The sequence below is a fragment of the Acanthochromis polyacanthus genome, chromosome 23 (genome assembly GCF_021347895.1).
Source record: "Acanthochromis polyacanthus isolate Apoly-LR-REF ecotype Palm Island chromosome 23, KAUST_Apoly_ChrSc, whole genome shotgun sequence".
NCBI classification, from domain to species: Eukaryota; Metazoa; Chordata; class Actinopteri; family Pomacentridae; genus Acanthochromis; species Acanthochromis polyacanthus.
The window spans coordinates 8072262-8092363 of NC_067135.1; the positions used below are offsets into that span (position 1 = coordinate 8072262).

The window sequence follows — 20102 nt, forward strand, 5'->3', positions numbered from 1 at the left end:
CGAAAATCAAATCACCACTCATTTTTTGTTTTTTAATATCCGTTTCAGAACGAAAATCGAATTACCAGATCAATACACGGACCCAAGACAAAGCCAACGTTTTTAAGTTTCCACAGGTTTGATCAACACTGGGAAAAAAAGATGGCTCCACATACGACTTTTACTACTTAGTTTTTTCACAGGATTATGGACATGAAATCTGGAAAGAAAGAAGTTACACCATGCTGAATGTATCTTCAACAACTTGCTTTTATTTATAAAACACATGTGACACACAAACAGTACTATATAAATACAGACATATATTCTGATTTATCAGTCCTGCTTTCACCCTGGTTGTTTCAGCTGTGCTTCTCGTCTCTAACACATCATGGGTAAAGGATACAGAGGATTCACCTGCTCAGTCCTCGAGGTGCATTTTAGTAATTTAGACGTCCTTCGAGATGTTACACTAAGATCGATTTCCAGGTTGTAAGCAGGTGGATGGAGGAGACGAGGAGGATCAAAATAGAGAAATGATATGACCTCAGTATCTGTACAACCCGTCATTTACACTACAGTACTTGCAGTACTTGCAGTTTTAACAGCTTGCTAACCGCACTCTGTAATTTCAAACCAGTTTCTCTTCTTGCTGCAAACTGTCTCTGAACTTAAGATGGTGTGAAGGTGAAGCTCTGCCTCAGTCAAACTGAATTAACTCCAAACACATCGCACAGCACAAGATGTTGAATAATAGACACTTTTCATGACAAATGAATTGGAGGCAAGTGGCCCAAAAAGCTGCAAAAAGACCTCACATTCATGACAAATGAACCACGAGCTGAAATGGAAATGTTGCAGACCTGTTGGTGATGGTGAACAAACACGGTCTTCATCTAAAAGAAAACCAGAAAGCAGCACAGTTAAGCTTCATAAGACGTTTATTACTGAATGTTCAGTCATATACTTTATATTAATTATAGGAACAATAAAATATTACATCTGGATCATTGGATAGTATTCCCTTTACATCCGACAATCATATACACCACATATACAGTGTCAACACAACTCTAATGTCTATCGCATGCTGTCTGAAGTTACAAACACGGCTGCTGCTTCTAATTAATTTAACCAGTTGAAAAGTAAAAGATGGTCTCATTACTGGGGGAAAATGGAGGCGAGGAAATGGGACAGTGAGGGAAAAAAGGGGGAGAAGACATGAGAGCCAGAGGCCTCGGGGTGGGCTGAAGGCAGCCCAGTCAAACCAAATGTCTAATAAGAGGAAAGACAAGAACTGTTTGTGATGCAGAAGTGGTGTCTAACGCTACGCTGCTGTGCCCACGTCGTGGCAAAGTATTGTGCGTGTCTGATTAAATGAGAGTTTTCACCGTAAACAGGACAGAAATAAGAGAGGTTAAAGCGCACGGCTGACAAGAAACAACCCCAGGCTGCATTCTGGTGGGAAGGAAACTAGCTAGCGGCATTAGTACTCATTCTATGTGCCAAAGCAGCACAGGCCAAAGTCAAACATGTATTCAAGTGAACTAAAACAGTGTCAGGGTTGGCAATAGGAGTTAAACACCTTCATTCAGGGTGTAATAAGAATTAGTTTTCCTTACAGCTAGAATTTAAGGGATTTTGACCAATTTTGCACTAAATTTGACAACAGCTGACTCTGGTAACTGAGTGACTGAAAGACAGTCATATAATACATAATTCACATGCTAATTTTTAGCAAAAGGTATGTTTAGACACAAACAAATAAAATTTAGTAGTAGTAGTGGGGGGGAGTCAAGGAGTTTGTAAGGTTGTAATCAGCAGTGTTCATTATTTTTTATTTTAGTTTAGCTAAATGCTAAAATCAGCATGCTAAGAAGCTGATAGAGCTAATATTTAGCAGGTATAGTGAACGGTGGTTCACTATATTCAGCAGCTTAGTTTAGCCAATTAGCACCAACCAAAGTTTAGCTTAGGCAGATGGCAATGTCTTATTTTCATTTAATTTTGGATATAACTATTATTAAAGCACATTATTTGCTTTTAAAATAGGCCATGAACAGTGCTAACATTGTTCAAATTTTATCATAATAGTAAAATCATGACAGCATTATAAACTGGAAATATTGGAAAAGTTAAAGTTTGGCCAAATGATGACATTAGATTAAAAGTTAAGGGAAGCACCGAAATAACAACAATCTCTGTCATAAATGCCTCATTTCTTGGTAATTTATCCAATATTTGTTGGTTCATTCAAGTCCACACCAACGATGGACCAACTAACGTAGAGTAAACAGTGGACATATGTTGCACTTGTACAATACAGAAGACTTTTTGTACTTTACCAAGTGCTGAGAAGTTAAAAACAACAGCAAGCAAAAATATGAAATGAGCAACATTTTCACTTTATAGGCCGTACACTATCCAGTCTCAGAGCCAACAGATACATTCATCTGTGTCACGATAGACTGTACATAAAAGATGGACATAATCACAGTGACGTCATTCATTGGTTTGTTGACTAGCATTTTGAAGGACGAACTTTGGAATTTTGTCGTTGCCATCTTGGTCTTTTGAAACCAGATGCAAGAATGACGGCTAGATTCGATCATAAGGTAGCCCCACACTAAACCAGACCCTGTTATAGCATCTATTTTCCTAGAAATGAGACCATAATTTACCAATTAAACACCATGCCGTATTCTAAAAGTCTTGAAACTAGCGACTGAGACCAAAAATTCAGAACAAAAATGTTAAATGAGGTAAACGATCAACAACAGTTTTCGCCTTCAGATGTCACTTTTTCGACCTGTCGACTAAATCCATCTTTTATACATTCTATAGTTGACACTTTTACTCGTGCATTACAGTTCAAACAAACTAAAATACCATTCAAATTGTCTGACGGATTCATACATGACATCTCCAAGCGTCACAAAGCGAGCACACAGTACCTACTGTAGGTACAACAAATGAGATCTGTCAGTTACACGTGTAAACTGTATTACCATCTTTTGTCTTCGCTGATCGACAAAGACGCCAACTGTAAAGCTACTGGCAGCCAACTAGAACCAACAACATGCATTTCTACAGTAAAGTACAAGCCTTAAAAAGTCCATTTAAATATCTGAAGTACTCTTGGTTTGTTTGTATGTTTCATACATGTACACATATACAGTATATATACTCCTCTGATATTTTGGTCTTGCATGACTTTACCTCACACATTAACACTTGTGGAAACAGTTTGAGATCAACACATTCTACAATCAGTTACTTTACTGAAGTTCCACACAAAATCTCAGTTTTGTTTAGAAATGTGACTTTGTTATGCTACTAAAGCTCTGATAATGTGATGCCTTTTTACATCGATTTACATTCTTAATGAAAATAGTACCAAGTAAATCCAAGCTCAAACTGCAAAGAGTTAAACCCGTCTTGTGCCTTGCCAAATATTCAAAATCTACTCTTTTGCTGACTGGACCTTGTAAAAAACAAACTACTGATAATTCAAACGACAAGTAAAATTCATTGGAAAGTGGTTGTATTGAGGAACGAAAGGTTTTCACAAACAGAGAGAGATAAAAGTGCATCAAAACATGAAAAGATGAGTTTTCCTCAACAAGAATACGACCTCTCTAAAGTACCTGATAATCACGTATAAGTCATATTCAAGGACAACAAATGGAGTTCATCTGAACACTTGCCACTGGGCTTGGAATGGTTTGTACCAACCCGACCCTAAGAGACAGAGTGAGGAATGTATCGACATTTTTGGCAAATAAACCTTCTGATTCGAGAAGACTGTTGGCAGTTTCACCTCTGAGTCCACTGAAAAGTGAATAATCGGAGTCTTTAACACACTGTATAGATTTAGTGTCCAAAATGAGAAAGCTGAGCAAAAACATTGACATACTCGGGGTGGACAGGCTGGCAGTCTTCTGCTGTAAAATGACCAACAGGTTGGTGTTTCATCTCAACAAACACCGACCCCGGCGGGTGTATGTTGTTGTGGCTGCCCTACTAATAACCTGTAAGTTAAACCAACTGATTTAAATGGTTACTGGCTTTAAAAATACCCTGTTGGAGGACAAAGCAGAGCTCGCTGATGATTTAAAAAACATGCAGAAACTGAATCTCCACCATTTCTCAGCAGCCTGAACGGACACGTTCTTTCATCAATTAAAATCTTAAATAACCATAAAAGAAAAAAAGTTGTTAAAACTCCATTTAAATAGATGACAGTTTCGATAAACGTGTGTTTGTGAGGGGGGTGATCAGACAGACAGGCAGCCAGTGCTCATCGAAGGAGGAAGGTGGGAGAGGACAAACCTTACGAATCTTTTCTGTAAAATTAAACTCTCTTGATTCGTCCTCCCAGCCCTCTCTGACCTCCATCTCTCACCAGCACTTGTGGTCAGTAGTAAAATTCATGTACAACTACACATCTACACACAATACATATACACAGTACCATAATTTACCCCTCGAAGTGGACAAAACCAGAAAGAAAAAAGGACAGAAATGCGGGGAAAAAAGCAAATAAATACAGCAAGACAGGATGCTTTGGTAGAGACAAAAGTACCGTTCAGTTTGTGTACAATTCAACATTTGGCTCAAACACGCTGACAGGACTCTGGGGGGGATTTTAAAGGGCACATTCAACCAAGAAGAACATTTACATAAACTATTTCTTTGTCCATTTACAAAACTTGAATTTTGAGGCTTTAATGAAGTTAAAGCAGCAGAAAGTAATTAAAGCAAAACCAAGAAATGGTCTCGATTACAAGTGAAAGGCGTGCTCTTGAGCGTTTTGACTGAGAATTTTACATTAACATGTCCTAGTGCAGCTTGAAGTCATCAAACGGAGGACCATCTACTGCAGTGGTGCTGCTAATTTAGCATCTGATGTCCTTTTCTAGGATGCCAAAAAGGCTTTAAATGCAGTAGGAAGTATTACTGTCCCTAAAAGCAGATGCCTCGCCAAGAGATTAACTTCTGGCCAAATACCCTCTTGGAGGTCGGTAATCTCTGATATTTGTAAAGTTACTGAGGTTTCTGCCTCTGATGTGTGTGTGTTCTGCTTTTCTAGATTGGATGGGATGAGGATTTTAGAGACTTTGGCCCTCTGAGCCAATAAAACGCACCTCCTGTGTGTGTTCAGAGAGATGTTTGCTTTCAAACGATTTAGAAAGTGAGAGCGGTACGTCAGCTAAACCCTCCTTTACTCCAAGACCAACACACTGATGTGCATAATTTCTGGCCAGATGGATGTCTGCTGACCGTCCCCGACGCAACCTTGGCTGCGATTTGATTGGAGGTTAAAGGCCGGAGACTTTGTTCCGGCAAATGACGCTGCAAATCCTGATGGCCCAGGTGTGTGTTGGGGTGCAGTATAACAGGATTATCAGACAAGAAGAACAGGAAGCTCAAACCACCAATTAAAACTAAAGCAACAGTTGGGGCTGCAGCACCACTTGCTGGTCAGCTCCTGCTATTACAGATAAAACCTTCAAAATCTAGATAAAAATTCACCCTTTTTTTTTCTTCATGTTCTTCTTGATTTTTTTTTGCTTACAAAAGTGGAAAAAAAATTTGCAGTTTTTGGGACTTAATTGTAGCATTCAGACATCTCCTTTGGTTGCGTTTTAAGCTGTTCCTGAAGGACATAAAGCCTTTACAAAGAAATGTCATTGGTCAAATGTTGTTACACAAAATAGTCAAATTTTGAGGAGAGAATAACTTTTTCCTACCTACCATTTTTTGTCAAATGCTTGGGGGCTACTGTTTTCTAACCTGATCCTCTCTCCATGCAGTTAAAAAAAATTCTTAAAAATGTCAAATAGAGGTCAAATAGTTTCAGATTGTGGCAAAATCAGAGCACTGTCCGTGAAAAAATGGAAATGATGCAAAGAAAAAGGATCGGTTTGACATTAAATGTATGACAGAGAGGAAAATGTAAAAAGAAAACAGAAAAAAGTAATGATTCATATGAAATATCATCATCTGACAAAAACAGCAAAATAAAAAATAATATAGCTCTGTAGACAATACAGTCTGTAATAAAAAAGGGAATAAAATTAGTAAATAATCTATATCATTACTATCCCACATTCTAATCACTATAGACCCCTGTTGAATGTATTTATCTTTCTTTGTACAAGTAATAATAATAATTTTAGCTGAATGACATCTCTGCCTCTGATAGGACGGGAGTGGTGGACGAGGAAGTGGAATCGGCCAGTGAGGCGATGCTATTGTCCATGCTCCTGTTCCAGGTGCTCCGATTGGGCGTCGACGGGTAGGAGGGCGTGGAGCAGTTGGAGGGCGGACCCGAACCCGAGCTGGGGCTGCTGTGGTTGGACACGGCAGAGTAGAGGGCGTCCTTTCGGAGACCTTTGTTTTGGAGCTCCAGCTGAAGGTGCTGGCAGATTTCCTCAGGTAGTCGCTGATACTCGTCCTTCAGGGCCCTGTCCAGCTGAGACTGAAGCTGGAAAATATTCACAAATGTACAATTTAGGGCTGGGGCTTTAATGCGTCAATTTCGATTAACTGATTACAGAAAAAATAACGTGTAAAAAAATAACGCATTTAATCGCGTCTTTCTCAGTTCCCTAATTTCTGGCACACCTGCAATACTGATGAACACTCCAGCCCAGTAGGTGGCGGCAATGAGCCTAAGGTCAGTTTGCAGCCACGAAGAAGATACACAGGATACAGTGACGTTAGCATTGTGTGCGATACCGCAAGATCTGGTATCGATCTAATACCAAGTAAATACAGGGCCAATGTCGCCGATACCGATATTCTAGACTAACTTTTGTAGTAGTAGAGCTTTAAGCTAATTTTTTTGCACAGTTACTTTTGTAATGTTAAATATGATCTTTTAACATTACAAAGCTAATCTTAGCTACGACAGTCTGGTGAAGCCATCCCATAACAGACCATTTTAGAAGACACTGAAAGGGCTTGAGTTTACAAAAAGTCTTAAAATGTTGAATATAATCGCTATAATTCCTGGTTCCTGGCTGATAAACGGTGTATTTTGGGTAAATTTTTTCAGAAAACATGCCTTTCAAACATGGTGGTAGACTGTGGTCTTCAGTAAAGTCGTTCATTTTTGTTTTTGCATTAATTAAATCATAAAGACATGTATTAAGTCAGCTTTCAAGCTCTTGTAAGCTGTACTTTGGACAGATGTGTATCATTTCTGCATTTAGTCTTTGTCTTTAGCTATACTACAGTAAATTACAAAGATGTCAGTTCTTAGAAATAAATATTTTTCATCCATGGGTATAGTAAAATCAGCAAACAAATTCAGTTTGAACTTCAGCTAAGTGTAGCTGTTGCTCTGACGGAGAGTCTAGTAAGTGCTGTTTTGTGTCTTTGTCCTAAAGTCAGACTGGACCGTGTGATTCTCCGTGTTCGTGCTCACCAGTGGAAGCTCCTCATCAATGTGTTGCAGCACCTCCCGCTGCCTCAGCACCAGCTTGTCCTGTCTCCTGGTCTGCGCCTCCTCCAGCTGGTGCACAGACGAAAGAGAGGAGAGTTGAAGGTTTAAAGAGACACCAGTTTTTAAAAAAGAGAAAAGAAATAAAAGCACACACGGGGATGAGGGAGGGAAAAGAAGATAATGTGAGAGAGAAGTGGAGCAAAGTTGATGACAACAGCAAAATGTAGCAGAAAGCAGATAAATGGACACTGAAGGACTGTGGGCGATAAGAGAGTCTGTGGGCGTTTGAGCATTTAAAGTGTGGCTGCTTACCCCACGGATTGAGCTGACAGAGTCCTGAATATGTTTCCTGTTGATTTCATTCAGCTCCCTGGAAAGAAAAATAAGAGGATGAAGGGAAAGGAAAAAAACAAAAGGCCTGACTGCCTACGTATACAATAATTATCTCCCCTTCTGCTCAGAAACATAAGTTCAAAAGAAAAGAGAAAAATAATAAGGCAGGTTTATTACGTTTCAGCCTTGTCTTTGTCGCGGGTCTTGGCTTCACTGATGCTGTTTTGTCGTTTTCTGTCCAGAATCTTCTGGAGGTCTTTCTTCTCCCTGCAGACACACCAACATTACTGAACTTAAAACTTAATCATACCATTATAATAATAACTAAATGCAGAAAGTCACGCTGGCAGCAACATCTGATCCGACTTCCTGCTGTCCCAGCTATTTTCCTATTCAGCCGCCCAAGGTTAAATAGTTGCACTTACTTCTCACATGTCTCCCTGAGCTTCTTCATCTGAGCTGTTTGGCATTCATGAGCCGTCTCCTTTAACTTCTGGAAGGCCTGAAAACACACCACAGCAGACGACGAGCTGTCAGCGTACCACTGAGCAGAAGCACTTAAGTGCCACAAAGTTTCTTAAAGGTCAGTTAGTGATGAACTCTGTGTGTGTGAGTGTACATTTAAGAAGTCACAGGAAAGAGAGGCCACTTTGTTGGAGCTCAGGTATTATTTAGTTGTCATTGGGTAGAACATCCACAGTAACTTTTCAGCATCTTACAATGCAACAGGCCTGAGAAGAAACTGACTCCAGCAGCTCCCTTGGTTGTGGATTTTTTAGAAAATCCACCCCATAACAGGAAACTTTAGCCAATCACAGGCCTTTTTACCGAATGATGCAGAATGTGATGGTGTAATGGGTTAAGAAAAGTATTTTTACTCAGGAGAGCAGTGTTTGAAGTCTCGAGTCAATCTTGACTTTAACTGTATACATTATGTTTATGTTTGAGTGGTGGAAAGCTCTTAGGACAGAGAAGGCAAGAACTGCAAGAAGTGAAATTATAAATTCTAGCATTTTATCCAGCATCAAGTGTTTAAACACAGGGGTGTCAAACATGCAGCCCGTGGGACAAAACTGGCCGTCCAGGCGGTCCAATCCGGCCTGTTGGACGTCTTTGTAGTGTAAAAATTATAAAGAAGAAATTAACTGCAAATTGTAAAACTCTAAATTTAAAATAATATCTAGACCATGACAAGTTGTTTTGATCATAAAGTAAAATACAAAATTCTTCATTGTTCTTTTATCATTCTGTGTCTCATTTTTGAAATGTATTGTCTTGTTTTTGTTATTTTTTGTCTGACTTTTGTTGTTTATCCTCATGTTTTTGTCGCTTTGTGTTTCTTTCACTTGTGTTTTTTTTCTCATTTTTGTCATTTTGTGTTTCGCTTTAGTCATCGTTTTCTGCATCGTTTTTGTTGTTTTGTTTCACGCTCGTCATTTTTTGTCTTGTTTGTCCATTTTTTTGTCGCCTTGTAACTTTATGGCAAATATTTGTCTTTTTTTCTTTTGTGTCATTTGTCTCATTTTTGGTCGTTTTGTGTAACGTTTTGTCTTGTTTTTGTCTGTTGTTTTTTTTAGTCTTTTTAAAGTAAAATACTGTATGTTTCAGTTCCAGATACCTGTCACTAAATGTTTTGTGCCTTTGTAGATAGACTGTGATCTGTAAGTTGTAACGTGTAAATGATAAACTGAGGCTGAATGTTGATGAAACCGAACTTACTTTTCTTTCTTTTCAAGTTGTTCATAACGTTTTGCAGAAAGATAGTTCCTTAAATGTGATTAAACGTGAATATTATCAGAATGTACTTTTTTTAAACACAAAAACCAAGGAAAAATGTGGAGTTGTCGTTATTTATCAGTTATAATGCTATGATTTCACCAATCCGGTCCACTTGAGATCAAATTAGGTTGAATGTGGCTCCTGAGCTAAAATGAGTTTGACACCCCGGTGTGCCAAAGTGACTTTCGTACGTACAGTTTAAGTATCGTTACCTCTTGCAGGTGTGCTTGTTGCCGCTCTCTTTCTGTCGAGTGAAGCTCCTGTCGAAGTTTTAGGAGTTCCTGCATCTGCCATTCCCGCAGCTGGACCGTCTGCTTCTCCAGCTCCTGATCCAGTTCTTTCAACTCGCGCTGCACCGGCTCATAGGGTTCACTGCAGCACACAATGAAGTTAGGCAACCACTATGTCCCATTTTGTCTTTGTTTAACCCTCATGTAGGTCCCGCGGGTCAAAATTGACCCGTTTTAAAGTTTGAAAATGTGGAAAAAAAATTAGATTTTCACAGTGAAAACTTCCACATTTTCAACATTTTTTGGGGAAATTTTTTGGTGTAAAAAAGAAATGTTAAAAAAAATGTTTCTTTTTTCAGACAAGGAAAGAATATTTTTTGGTGCCCGTAAATGAAGACAACAGGGAGGTAAACAGGAATCTATTCACTGTCATCTGCCACTCGCTCTGCCGTAGACATTGTTGAGTTGTATTGAGTCTGAGGACCTGCTTACACCTCCTGTCCATCATTAATCCATGCTTACTTTTTCCTGATGCTACGTTTGAGGTGTTTCTCCATCTGACTGCGTCTCCTCTGGGTGTCTGACTGAAGCTGGCTGCTCCGGCTCTTCTGCTCCTTACTCAGATTCCACACCTAAATAAACCACACACAAGCAAAAAATATTTCTTCTGCAGCACACAAGCAAAAGTGTAAATGTAGTGGCAGCAAAGTGGATTTTTCACATCCAGTTTTTCTCACATGTTGTAGGAAATGTAATACATATGACATTAAATGGAGTGTTTCTATTTTGCGTACCTTCTTCAGGTGTTTCTTACGCAGCTCTTTGAGTTCTTTGCTCTGTTTCTTTAACAGCTTCATGTAACCTTTCTGCTGCTTCAGCTCCTCCACTGATTGGACCTGGACATCTGAGGGACAGACACACACTAATGTACATCTTGATAATAACTGGTCACTTCTTGCATGTCTAAAAGGGAACACAGCTTTATGGGACAAATGAAATGGCTTAACTATTTTCTGTGTGGAAATGAGCATGCTGTGATGACCTTACCTGCCATAACTGTGGCTATGAGGTCCTCCCTCTGAGGTTGTGCTACACAAACACACAAAAAACAGAGGAGGGGAAGCAAACAAACAAACTGTATGTGTGAAATGGATGATGGATGAATGAACCAGACACAGAGCTAAAAATTTCTTGTACAAACACAGACTCCGAAGCAAGCTTTCCATAAATGTGTGGAATGACATAAACTAGTAAAAAACACCTTTGGATCTCTATGAGGATTATGTTTCAATTCATGACATCTGCATTCTGGTTGAAGCCTTGACAAATGCTGCTCACAGTCTATACACACTGTAAATAGATCACGTATTATTTTAGCTAATACTACACTAGCTAAATTCAGCAAGGAGCAGTATCAAACTAAACCGCTGCTTCCCTGGAGTTGGAGTAAGCAGATATACATTCAGCTGATTGAGAGAATTCATTTGCACAGAGCAGAACCAACTTTAATGGAAAATTCTGTACACAATGATAATAATGTTGTTTTTCTGCACATTATAAATGGCTCCTAGTACCCAATTATAGTCGTGGAAAATGCCGCCTCTAATGGCCTAAAAGTGTCTAATTACATGTTGGTTTAACCCTCCTGTTGTCCTCATTTACAGGCAACAAAAAATAGTTTCCTTGTCTGAAAAAAAACTCCAAAAATCCAGCAAAGAAATTCCACAAATTTCAGAAAATGTGCAAAACCTTCAGGAAGAAAATTTCAATAATTCCTGAAAAGTTTCCCGTCCACGTTTTTTTCTTTAAATCCCCCAAATGCGTCAAGAAAATTCTTGTAAATATGTTCAAAAAATGAGTAAAAATCCTAAAAATATCTAAAGTGATTACTTATATATCAGCAAAATTTCTAATATTTTCTTTAAGAACATTCACATAAAAATCAACCAAAATCCAGCAAATTTTGCTGGATTTTGGTTGAGAAACATTTTTACATATTTTTATTTTTCCACCAAAAAATGCTCAAAGATTTCCCCAGAATGTTGAAAATGTGGACATCAAAAGTTTAACTGTGAAAATATATATATTTTTTCCACATTTTTAAACTTAAAATGGGTCAATTTTGACATCCAGGACAACAGGAGGGTTAAATAAGAGGTGGGGAGGTGCAGATAAGTGGGATCTCTACCTGGTGCGGGTAACTTGTTGATGTCGGGGGGTTCATCCAGTAGGTAGGGGGGCTGAAAGTGTGAAGGGGAGGAGAGTCCACTTCCTTGGATGACGTCACTCTCTCTCTTAATCTCTCCCTCTTTGGGCTGGAAGGGGAAATGCTGAACAACAGTATTATGCACAGTTAATACGGAGGGAAACAGGTTAAATAGAAAAATGATGCATGGGAAGTCTGAAAAAACTTCTGACCTAAAACAACATTTTTTTTTTCTCCAGTTGGTTATTGTGAACACAGATGCGTCTCACCTCATTGTTGTCCTCTAGGAGAACAGCCAGCTGTGTCTCTCTCTTGTGCAGCTCACTGATGTGCTTAATGGGGTTGGTCAGGGCCTCTGCATACTCTGATATTACACACATAAACACAACAAAGAGTACTTTAATGTTGTGGATAGCCCAGATTTGTCTGACACCACCTTTATACAGGCTAGATCTTGAATTCTAGACCAACAGCAGAACTGTTTACAGGTTTTGATTCAAGTAAAGTAACAGGTTTTCAAAGAAACTGCACCTGTAGAATCCTGTTTTTGAACATGAATGAAAGTCCCCAGTATGTTTACAGACCATTCTCTTGTTTCTTTACTTTTACCCTTAGATCACAAAGTGTGTTTCTGTTCATTTTTGCAGCCTGTTGTGATGCCAAACAGGATCTGCACAGCCTCTTGTGGTCTGTTTCTCACTGAACAGAACTCTTAAATGTAGAGAAAGATTCCTGCAGTCTTCTTCCTGTTGGATTTATAACTACAGATACTAAAAGAGCGCAGCTGTACTACAGCCTTGATAGAATAAACAATCTGTGCTGTATTTTTGAGCAGAGTTAAAATACAAACTCACTGGACTCATGAGACTTCCAATAATTTGTTAGAAATGGTATAATATCAAGCCATCAGTATCACAGACACATTTTTTCTGTTGACATTCTTTATATTTACAAACGTAAACGAGCCCCTGAAGTTTCTATTTTTATTCTTTCATCTGATCGTTTTGTTTTTAGTACATGATTGGTTTGTTTTTATCCTGTTTATATCTTCATTGTAGCACTTTGAGATTTTGCCAAAATGAAAAGTGCATTACGAATAAAATGTATTATTACATAAGTGGCATCAACCTACTTTCAGCAAGAATGCAAATAATCAGGTTTCACAACATGTCGAAGTTTCCCTTTAAAGCCAAGTAAATTAGGGTACATTCAATTCAATTCAATTCATTTATTTCGTCAAGGATGTGTAGCGCAGAAATGCACATTTTAAGATCATCAGATAACCAATTAACCATGTAAGCTTGTTGGCAACAAAGAAAAGAACAAACAAAAGAAATCTCTGGCTAAACAATCATTGCCAAAGAGGTGAAACAGATGGTCAGATATAATGCTATTGCTCAAAGAGTCAAACTGTTGCCTGACTGCGTGGTAAATCTAAAGTAAGTCGAGTCTGAGTCACGTCAAATGAATTAAGGGTTGGATTGTGTGGCGCAATCTGCAGAGGCGTTGTTAACGCATTGTTCTTACCCTGGTGTTCATTAGGGATGTAGTCCTGAGCCTCTGTGCAAACCAGGAGGGAGGACAGCAGTAGTGGCTGGTTGAGCTCATTCTTCAGGTTGATGTAGTGGTAGCCTGGAGAGAAGGGCGAAACAATTAAGTGGCTGATGCCTAGCAGGGCTGGATGGTAAAAGGCAGACCATGAACGATGCTAGTCAGAGGAAGTCTTCTGCAACTCACACAATAAAAAGAGACTTCTGTAAATTCCTAATGTTAAGAGACTGTTTTAATTGGTGTGTTTTTATGTGTGTATTTACCAGGTCGAATGGCCGACACGGGGAGAATTCTGTGTCCAATAAACTTGCCGTTTTCCTCAAACACCGCTATCCTCAGAGAGGCCAGTGTAGGGAGGACCACCTGCAGAGTGTTGACACAAGGGGGAGAAGTTTAGACAGCATGTAGGCGTTAACGACAGAAGACGAAGGATTACAGGAAAGATTTGTATCTGTGAGTTACCTTGTTGAAGACGAACATTTCATCATCCCACACGGGGTCCAGCGAGTTCCCATTGGATGGTTTGGTTCTGAACTTCCTCTTTGTGTCAGCGGGAAGTCCAAACATGTCCACTTCCACGAACACACCCACCTTCTTATCTGTCAGGAACTGGCCTGAAATCACCTGGTGGAGGTTAAATTATACAGATTTACCATGACAACTCTCGTAAAGATCATATTCATTCACAGGAGCCACATTAACTGCACATTTACACTTTGTAAGTACCTTAACTTTGACTGTATTGGCGACTATCCCGTCTACTATGTTTTCTGTAAAAGGGTCAAAGTGTTTGTCCGTCCTCCTCATGAACTCTGGTTTCAGCAGGTAGCCACTGCCGCCGTTATACTCGAATACTCCCATGTTCAGCTGCATTGGAAGATCTGAAAGCGAGGAACAAAAAAACAAAGAAGAGATTGAAAAGAGAGGGACAGGAAAGGGACAGAAAGCTGAGAAGGGAAGGATTTAGCCGAATAAAGACTGAGAGGTTTTGACTTGGCTCCTGTGTAAAGGAAGCTTTTTATATTATCAAATAGTGCAGTATGTGCCAGCCTCAGAAAGCCAAACTTTAAATCCATGTCTGTGGATCTTTAATACTACACTGTGGACTTAACATCTGAGCCCATTTCATTCCTCGCTTTCTCAAATACCACCACTTACCAAGAGTCTGGAAGTTTAGCGCCACCATCTGGCAACCGACGTTCCAGAAGAGCTGAGGCATGTAGTTGGAGCTGTCCACCCTTGTTCCTTTGGGGTAGATTCGACTCAGCTGGTTTTTATTGTATCTGGAGGAGTGCTGTTAAAGAATGATGCAGCTTACAGATGTACGTGTGCAGTGAGGACGTATTACACGGTGTAAACGGTAAAAGACAAAAATCACTTTTGATGACTGTGAAGTACTTTTACTCACACAGTAATCTCACAATTAGTGTTGTCTGACTTTAACTTAAAGTCAGATGGTGACATTTAGGGATACACCTTCATTTAGACTGGCACTCATTTAGTAAAAAAAATGTACACATACTATTGTGTAAAAAAACAGCAGACTCTTAATTGGAAAATTTTATTTTTCTCATATGTGTCGGCCGAAGTTTGCTGCTGTTTTATACCCAACACTGTAATGAAAGATAATTTATTCAGCTCTACAAGCAGATTTAAACCCTTTGGTGGACTAGGAATGGAGAGGGTTCGGTTTTTAACAGGCTCCCAGCTAGTTTAGCTTAGCATAAAGGCTAGAAACGAGAGGAAAACGTTAGCCTGCCCGATTGCAACGGATCCCAGCCAGCAGCTCCACTCACAACATGTGTGATCTTGCTTCTCTGCATGAGGTTCAAGGAAGTGGTACAACAAATAACTTCTCATAGAACCACACAGTTGGACTTTTTACACCAGCTTCTAAGGATACTCAACAAACTCGATAGGAGAGCTCTTTAAGGTGTCCATGCCTTTAGTTTCCACGAACGACGACATTTCAAAGAACTTCCTCCTCTCTGGTGGATGAAAAGAGGCAAAAAACAGAGAAAATTACTTTTAAAAATAAAGGACAAACTGACCAAAACTGACACAAGTATAGTGTGACAGATCATTATCAGTAAGTGGGTACACACAGACAATCTGTCTGCCTAATGAGCTACAAAGTAAAGGTGCTTTGAGCTAACGAGGCCTGACTTCTCCCCTCATACACACTCTCTGTCTCGCAAAGTCTCTGTCTCCCTCTCCATCATTCACTTACTATTTGCCACCTCGAAGCTCTTGAATTTGACAGGTTCGATGTAGTTGACGAGAGTCGACATCTCCTCTGTGGCGTTCACCTCACTGCTGGCGGTACCCTGAGAGACGCAGATACAGCCAATCCATCAGTCAGCCCATCAGCCAGTCAAACAGCCCATCAGCCAGTCAAACAGTCCATCCATCCTGACGGCTCTTACCTCGTCAGAGTTTGGCTTTTTCAGCTCCGTCACGGGTTCATCCTCTTCGTCCTCCTCGCTTTCTCCTTCGCCTCCTGTTAGGATGCAATAAAAACAGCTTGAACATGTAACAAAACGTGCGACACGCCGCCACCCTTTTCCACCCATTCATTCCATTCTTCTTTAACCCACCAATAGATTTGCGAGGCTCCAAGTCTTTGATCATCCGCTCAGCCAGCTTTTCCTCACCATTGGACAGCTGGTTTCCCTCGTTGTCAGTCAAAGGGCAGTCTACACAGGCAACAGCTAGCGCTCAGTTTTCAATTGGTTCTTTTGATTTTAGATATAAATGTGCAGATGGAGGTTTGTATCAGCCTGCCTTTGAGCTTGATCATGGCTCTTAGTTATATGCCACCATCGCCTGTGATTATGCAGCACGACAGAGGCTCATTTCATTTCATTATCACCAGCAGACGGAGAGTTTGGAGGGACATCAGCCACTTTAAACGAAATGTAACAACACGTCAGGAGACACAGGTGGCTGTCTGCTCTTACCGTTGTTGGGTGACGACTGCTCGCCGAGCTCTTTGCGTCGTATGCTGCCGCCACCTTCGGAGGGTCGGTGGTGGTGATGCTTCTTCTTGTTTTTAATAAGAATCTTCCCCAGCATCTCCTGCGGTGAGGGGAGCGCCTGACCTGGGACCAGCTACAGTTACAAAGATAAAACAATGGGAAACTTTAAACCTTCACAGTTTTATAACTTTTTAAGATTGGTAAAAATCAAGCTTTTTAGCTTGTTAGCATGACCATGTGGTGGATTTTTTTATATGCTAAAGGACTTATGAGCAAAATAAGCAGTCGGTACTACAGCTGAGCAACACACAGATTCATACATAACAAACCAAAGAAACAAGTCAGCTTGCAGGGCGAGGAATACGATATCCCTTTTCTTATTGTGCATCAATTTCCGGCTTGAACATTCTTGGCTGAATTAGTTGTTGAGCAGTACTGAGTGGCTTTACAGAGTTAAAGATGGGCGTTGTAGAGGAGACAATTATGTAGAGTGACATCGAAACTATTTTAAAGCAGGAAGGAATCATTTTCTTGGGAAGAAACAACTTTTAATTCTGTATCTTTGATACACAGACATGAGGGTTCAATCAGAGAGAGTTAGTTAGCAGCTATCAGAAAACCAGGACTGTGACTTTAACTTACCGGAGCAGATCAAGAGACAAAAGAAAAACCCACATCCCTTAAAAGTTATAACTGGGATGAATTACTAGCCTGGACTAAGAGCCATCACGAGGAACAAGATCACAGTTCATGTGTGGTCTTGCAAATACAAAATATTACCCAAACATAATGCTGGAATGTCACACTGCCAACCGCTATATTTTGTAGCTGAAGCTTGATGTCCCTGAAATAAGCCTCGTCAATAAGAAAACCGCCATTTAGAACAAAAGATGACTGTTTATTTCAAATTCTGTAACAGTCTGCCTTAAGAGGAACGTTCAAATTGATTTAGCTGCAGTTTAAGCTGCCTCCTTCAATTGCTTAATAAGATTGTTTAATCTGTAGGGAGTGTTACTTAACCCTGCTTTTATATATTATGAGCACATTTTGTAGAATATTTTTCCCTTGTGTCTAACGTGAAATAAAAATCAAATAAGGTAAATGTGTTGTGTCATCATTTGCTCTTTTTGTGCATATTAATCTGTTGTTTCCCTTCACTTATAGTATCATATAAAGTTTTACTGTGGATGTGTGGTCACATCAAGTTTTCTTCCAGATGCTGTATTTTAAGAACTTTTGTGTTGTGAAAGCAGTGCACCATGAGATATCTACTCGTATCATCAGGAACATGAGTCACAAGGTGTTTGATCGTGTTTGATGGCTTGCAAATTGATTAGCACCATGATGTGGAAGTAAAAAGATATTGGTGTGTAATTCAGTTCCCGTGGGGAGCAGCAGTGAGACATCCCTCAAATTAATTTATTTCAGACCAAAAACCATGAAACTGTTTTTTTAAATACAAGGTCTATTAGGAAATGTTCACATGCTTTAATGTTAAAAAAAGATGCTTTTTTTTTTGCTTTACTGTACATTGCTGCTGCACATGTTCTCAGCCTTCGTTTTAGCTCCTGTCTTTTAAGCTCGACCTTAAGTGAGGCATTTCAGGCAAGAAAGGAGGAGTGTTTTCTGTGCAAAAGTATGTTTGCAGAACTTTTACAAGTACAAAAATGGCTAAATAAGACACTGAAGCAACCCAAAAAGTATACTATGGGCCCTTTAATTCATTGCTCATATCAGATCTGACTGGACGCCAGCCTTACCGGATATTTCTCCAGTGGCTCGATGAGCAGAGCGTCTCCAAAGATCGTCCTGCAGTACTCTGCCATCTTGGCCTGCTGCTTGGCTCTAATGGGACAAAAGACAACAGTCAGGTTCTGCTTTCCTTTGACCTTCCATAATAGATGAATGCCCCTAAATTAAAACTCAGCATGCCTTTAATCACCAACTGCCACTTTAACAACATATTTTAGAGCTAATATTTCAATTTAAACCTTGAATTCTGCATCCATTCTGGTAATAAATAATTAACACACAGTGCAAATTGGCTAAATCGCTGAGCTGTGGCTAATTAGCTAATCTGAATAGTGCTGAGAAACGCACTTAAACATGTCGACACGACTTACGAATCTACGTGGTTTTCAAAGGAGAGGATGACGGGATACGGTGAGGTCTTGAAAGCACTCTCTGCTATCGCTTCAATGACCTCCTGCAGTTGGGGAAAAAACTCAAAAATTATTAACTGAAGAAAATGGCTACGTACATGGTAGAGCCGACGTTTCTTAAACTTTTCATGGTAAAAATTGAAAGTTTGCAAATGTGTCTAATGAATCACACAGCAGATCTTTGCCTTCTTTGTGCAGGTGTGAAGCAGCATTGCGTGGATGCTGCCTCCATAACGAATCCTCTGCAGCCCAAACTGCACCAACACACCTAGATTAAGAGGTCTGTGCACCTAATTTCCTCATTAATTTGATAGTTTTAGCAGCTTAAGGAGGAGAAACAACGTCTCAGCTTGTCAGGGCTCTCTTAAATGTATATAAATAACTATCATGTAAATCTGTCGAGTGGTCTTCTTAAGCTTAATGCCTCCATAGACATGCTTCCTGTATGCCAAGGTAAAAACCCCATTAGCGGGTTAACTGGTCAGAGTAGGAAAACAGACATTTGCATATGGGAAAAATTCATTTCATGCCCTTATAAAACTGCCGTGTGTTATACGAGAGCAATAACTTAGACACAACCCATTCAAGCTGTCGGAATCAAAGTAAACAAAAAGGCTACAGGGAATCAAACAGAGAAACAACACATGACTGCAGTGAATCCCACCTTGAAGGGGATCTCAGTGGTCATGGTGAACCCGTGGGTGATGTAGGGTTCCTCGTCTTGTGGTCGACCCTTCCAGCAGTCCAGCTCGATGCAGCGACAGCCGGTCAGCAGCACCTGCCTGTACATCTCCACTGACGACGGACCAGTCAGCTGACCCACTGAAAACACACAGAAAGGTTGAATGCGAAGCTCCATACCATCATGAAGGGTTTAAGTTGTCGGTGCACCGTCGGATCTGAATTTTACCTGTGAGGTACGTGTTGTGTGAGGAGTTGATGAAGTAGTGAGACAACGGCTGGTTCATGTCATCGATGATGTCCAGCCTCTCTGGAGGTACGATGCTGTTTTCTTCTCCTCCCAGATACCGACTAAAAGCCTGCAAACTGATCTGGTCTGCAGCAGAGAACAACAGCAGTCCAACTTGTTTTTGTCATGTTATTTAATCAAACTGAGAGGCATTTGTGTGCCAACAGCAACCAAAGCATCCGATTTGTTTTGGAGGGGAATGACTAGAAGCTGCTCCACTAAAATGATGTTATCTGCTCCACCAGAAAATCGCCTAAATGTGCAAAGGCTCCAGTTTTTAGGACAGACACGAAGAGGCTGAGAGTGCAGCTTCAGGTCGGGTCTCATCTTACAGCTTAGCAAACTCCTGCTTATGGCTCAGTTTGTTCCAACATTTTGTACATTTTATCCACAAGTGACAACAGCAAAACATGCAAAGTAGCATTTAAAATAATGTCCAAATACTGGACGTTTCATAATAA

At 40.0% G+C, this 20102-nt stretch overlaps 1 protein-coding gene across 3 annotated transcripts in view; it reads right to left on the minus strand.

Annotated features, from left to right (window-relative positions):
• Positions 1–902: 902 nt before the first annotated feature.
• The window catches only part of plcb3 (phospholipase C, beta 3 (phosphatidylinositol-specific)), a 65960-nt gene continuing 46760 nt past the window's right edge, over positions 903–20102 (minus strand). The window contains exons 10-34 of one of the 3 annotated variants that reach the window (XM_022210280.2): positions 19582–19728; positions 19336–19493; positions 18633–18715; positions 18270–18354; positions 16492–16642; positions 16129–16227; positions 15958–16031; positions 15762–15858; positions 15435–15519; positions 14690–14814; positions 14258–14412; positions 13994–14155; positions 13795–13894; positions 13508–13612; positions 12250–12344; positions 11963–12104; positions 10822–10863; positions 10569–10678; positions 10297–10406; positions 9757–9916; positions 8191–8267; positions 7943–8032; positions 7745–7802; positions 7415–7501; positions 903–6469 (exon numbers count right to left, since the gene is read on the minus strand). In XM_022210280.2, the coding sequence (XP_022065972.2) occupies positions 6158–6469; positions 7415–7501; positions 7745–7802; positions 7943–8032; positions 8191–8267; positions 9757–9916; positions 10297–10406; positions 10569–10678; positions 10822–10863; positions 11963–12104; positions 12250–12344; positions 13508–13612; positions 13795–13894; positions 13994–14155; positions 14258–14412; positions 14690–14814; positions 15435–15519; positions 15762–15858; positions 15958–16031; positions 16129–16227; positions 16492–16642; positions 18270–18354; positions 18633–18715; positions 19336–19493; positions 19582–19728 (2909 nt within the window). In that variant the 3' untranslated portion in view covers positions 903–6157. The remainder of the gene's footprint in view (positions 6470–7414; positions 7502–7744; positions 7803–7942; positions 8033–8190; positions 8268–9756; positions 9917–10296; positions 10407–10568; positions 10679–10821; positions 10864–11962; positions 12105–12249; positions 12345–13507; positions 13613–13794; positions 13895–13993; positions 14156–14257; positions 14413–14689; positions 14815–15434; positions 15520–15761; positions 15859–15957; positions 16032–16128; positions 16228–16491; positions 16643–18269; positions 18355–18632; positions 18716–19335; positions 19494–19581; positions 19729–20102) is intronic. The other 2 variants (XM_022210288.2, XM_051944093.1) reach the window with 2 other exon arrangements.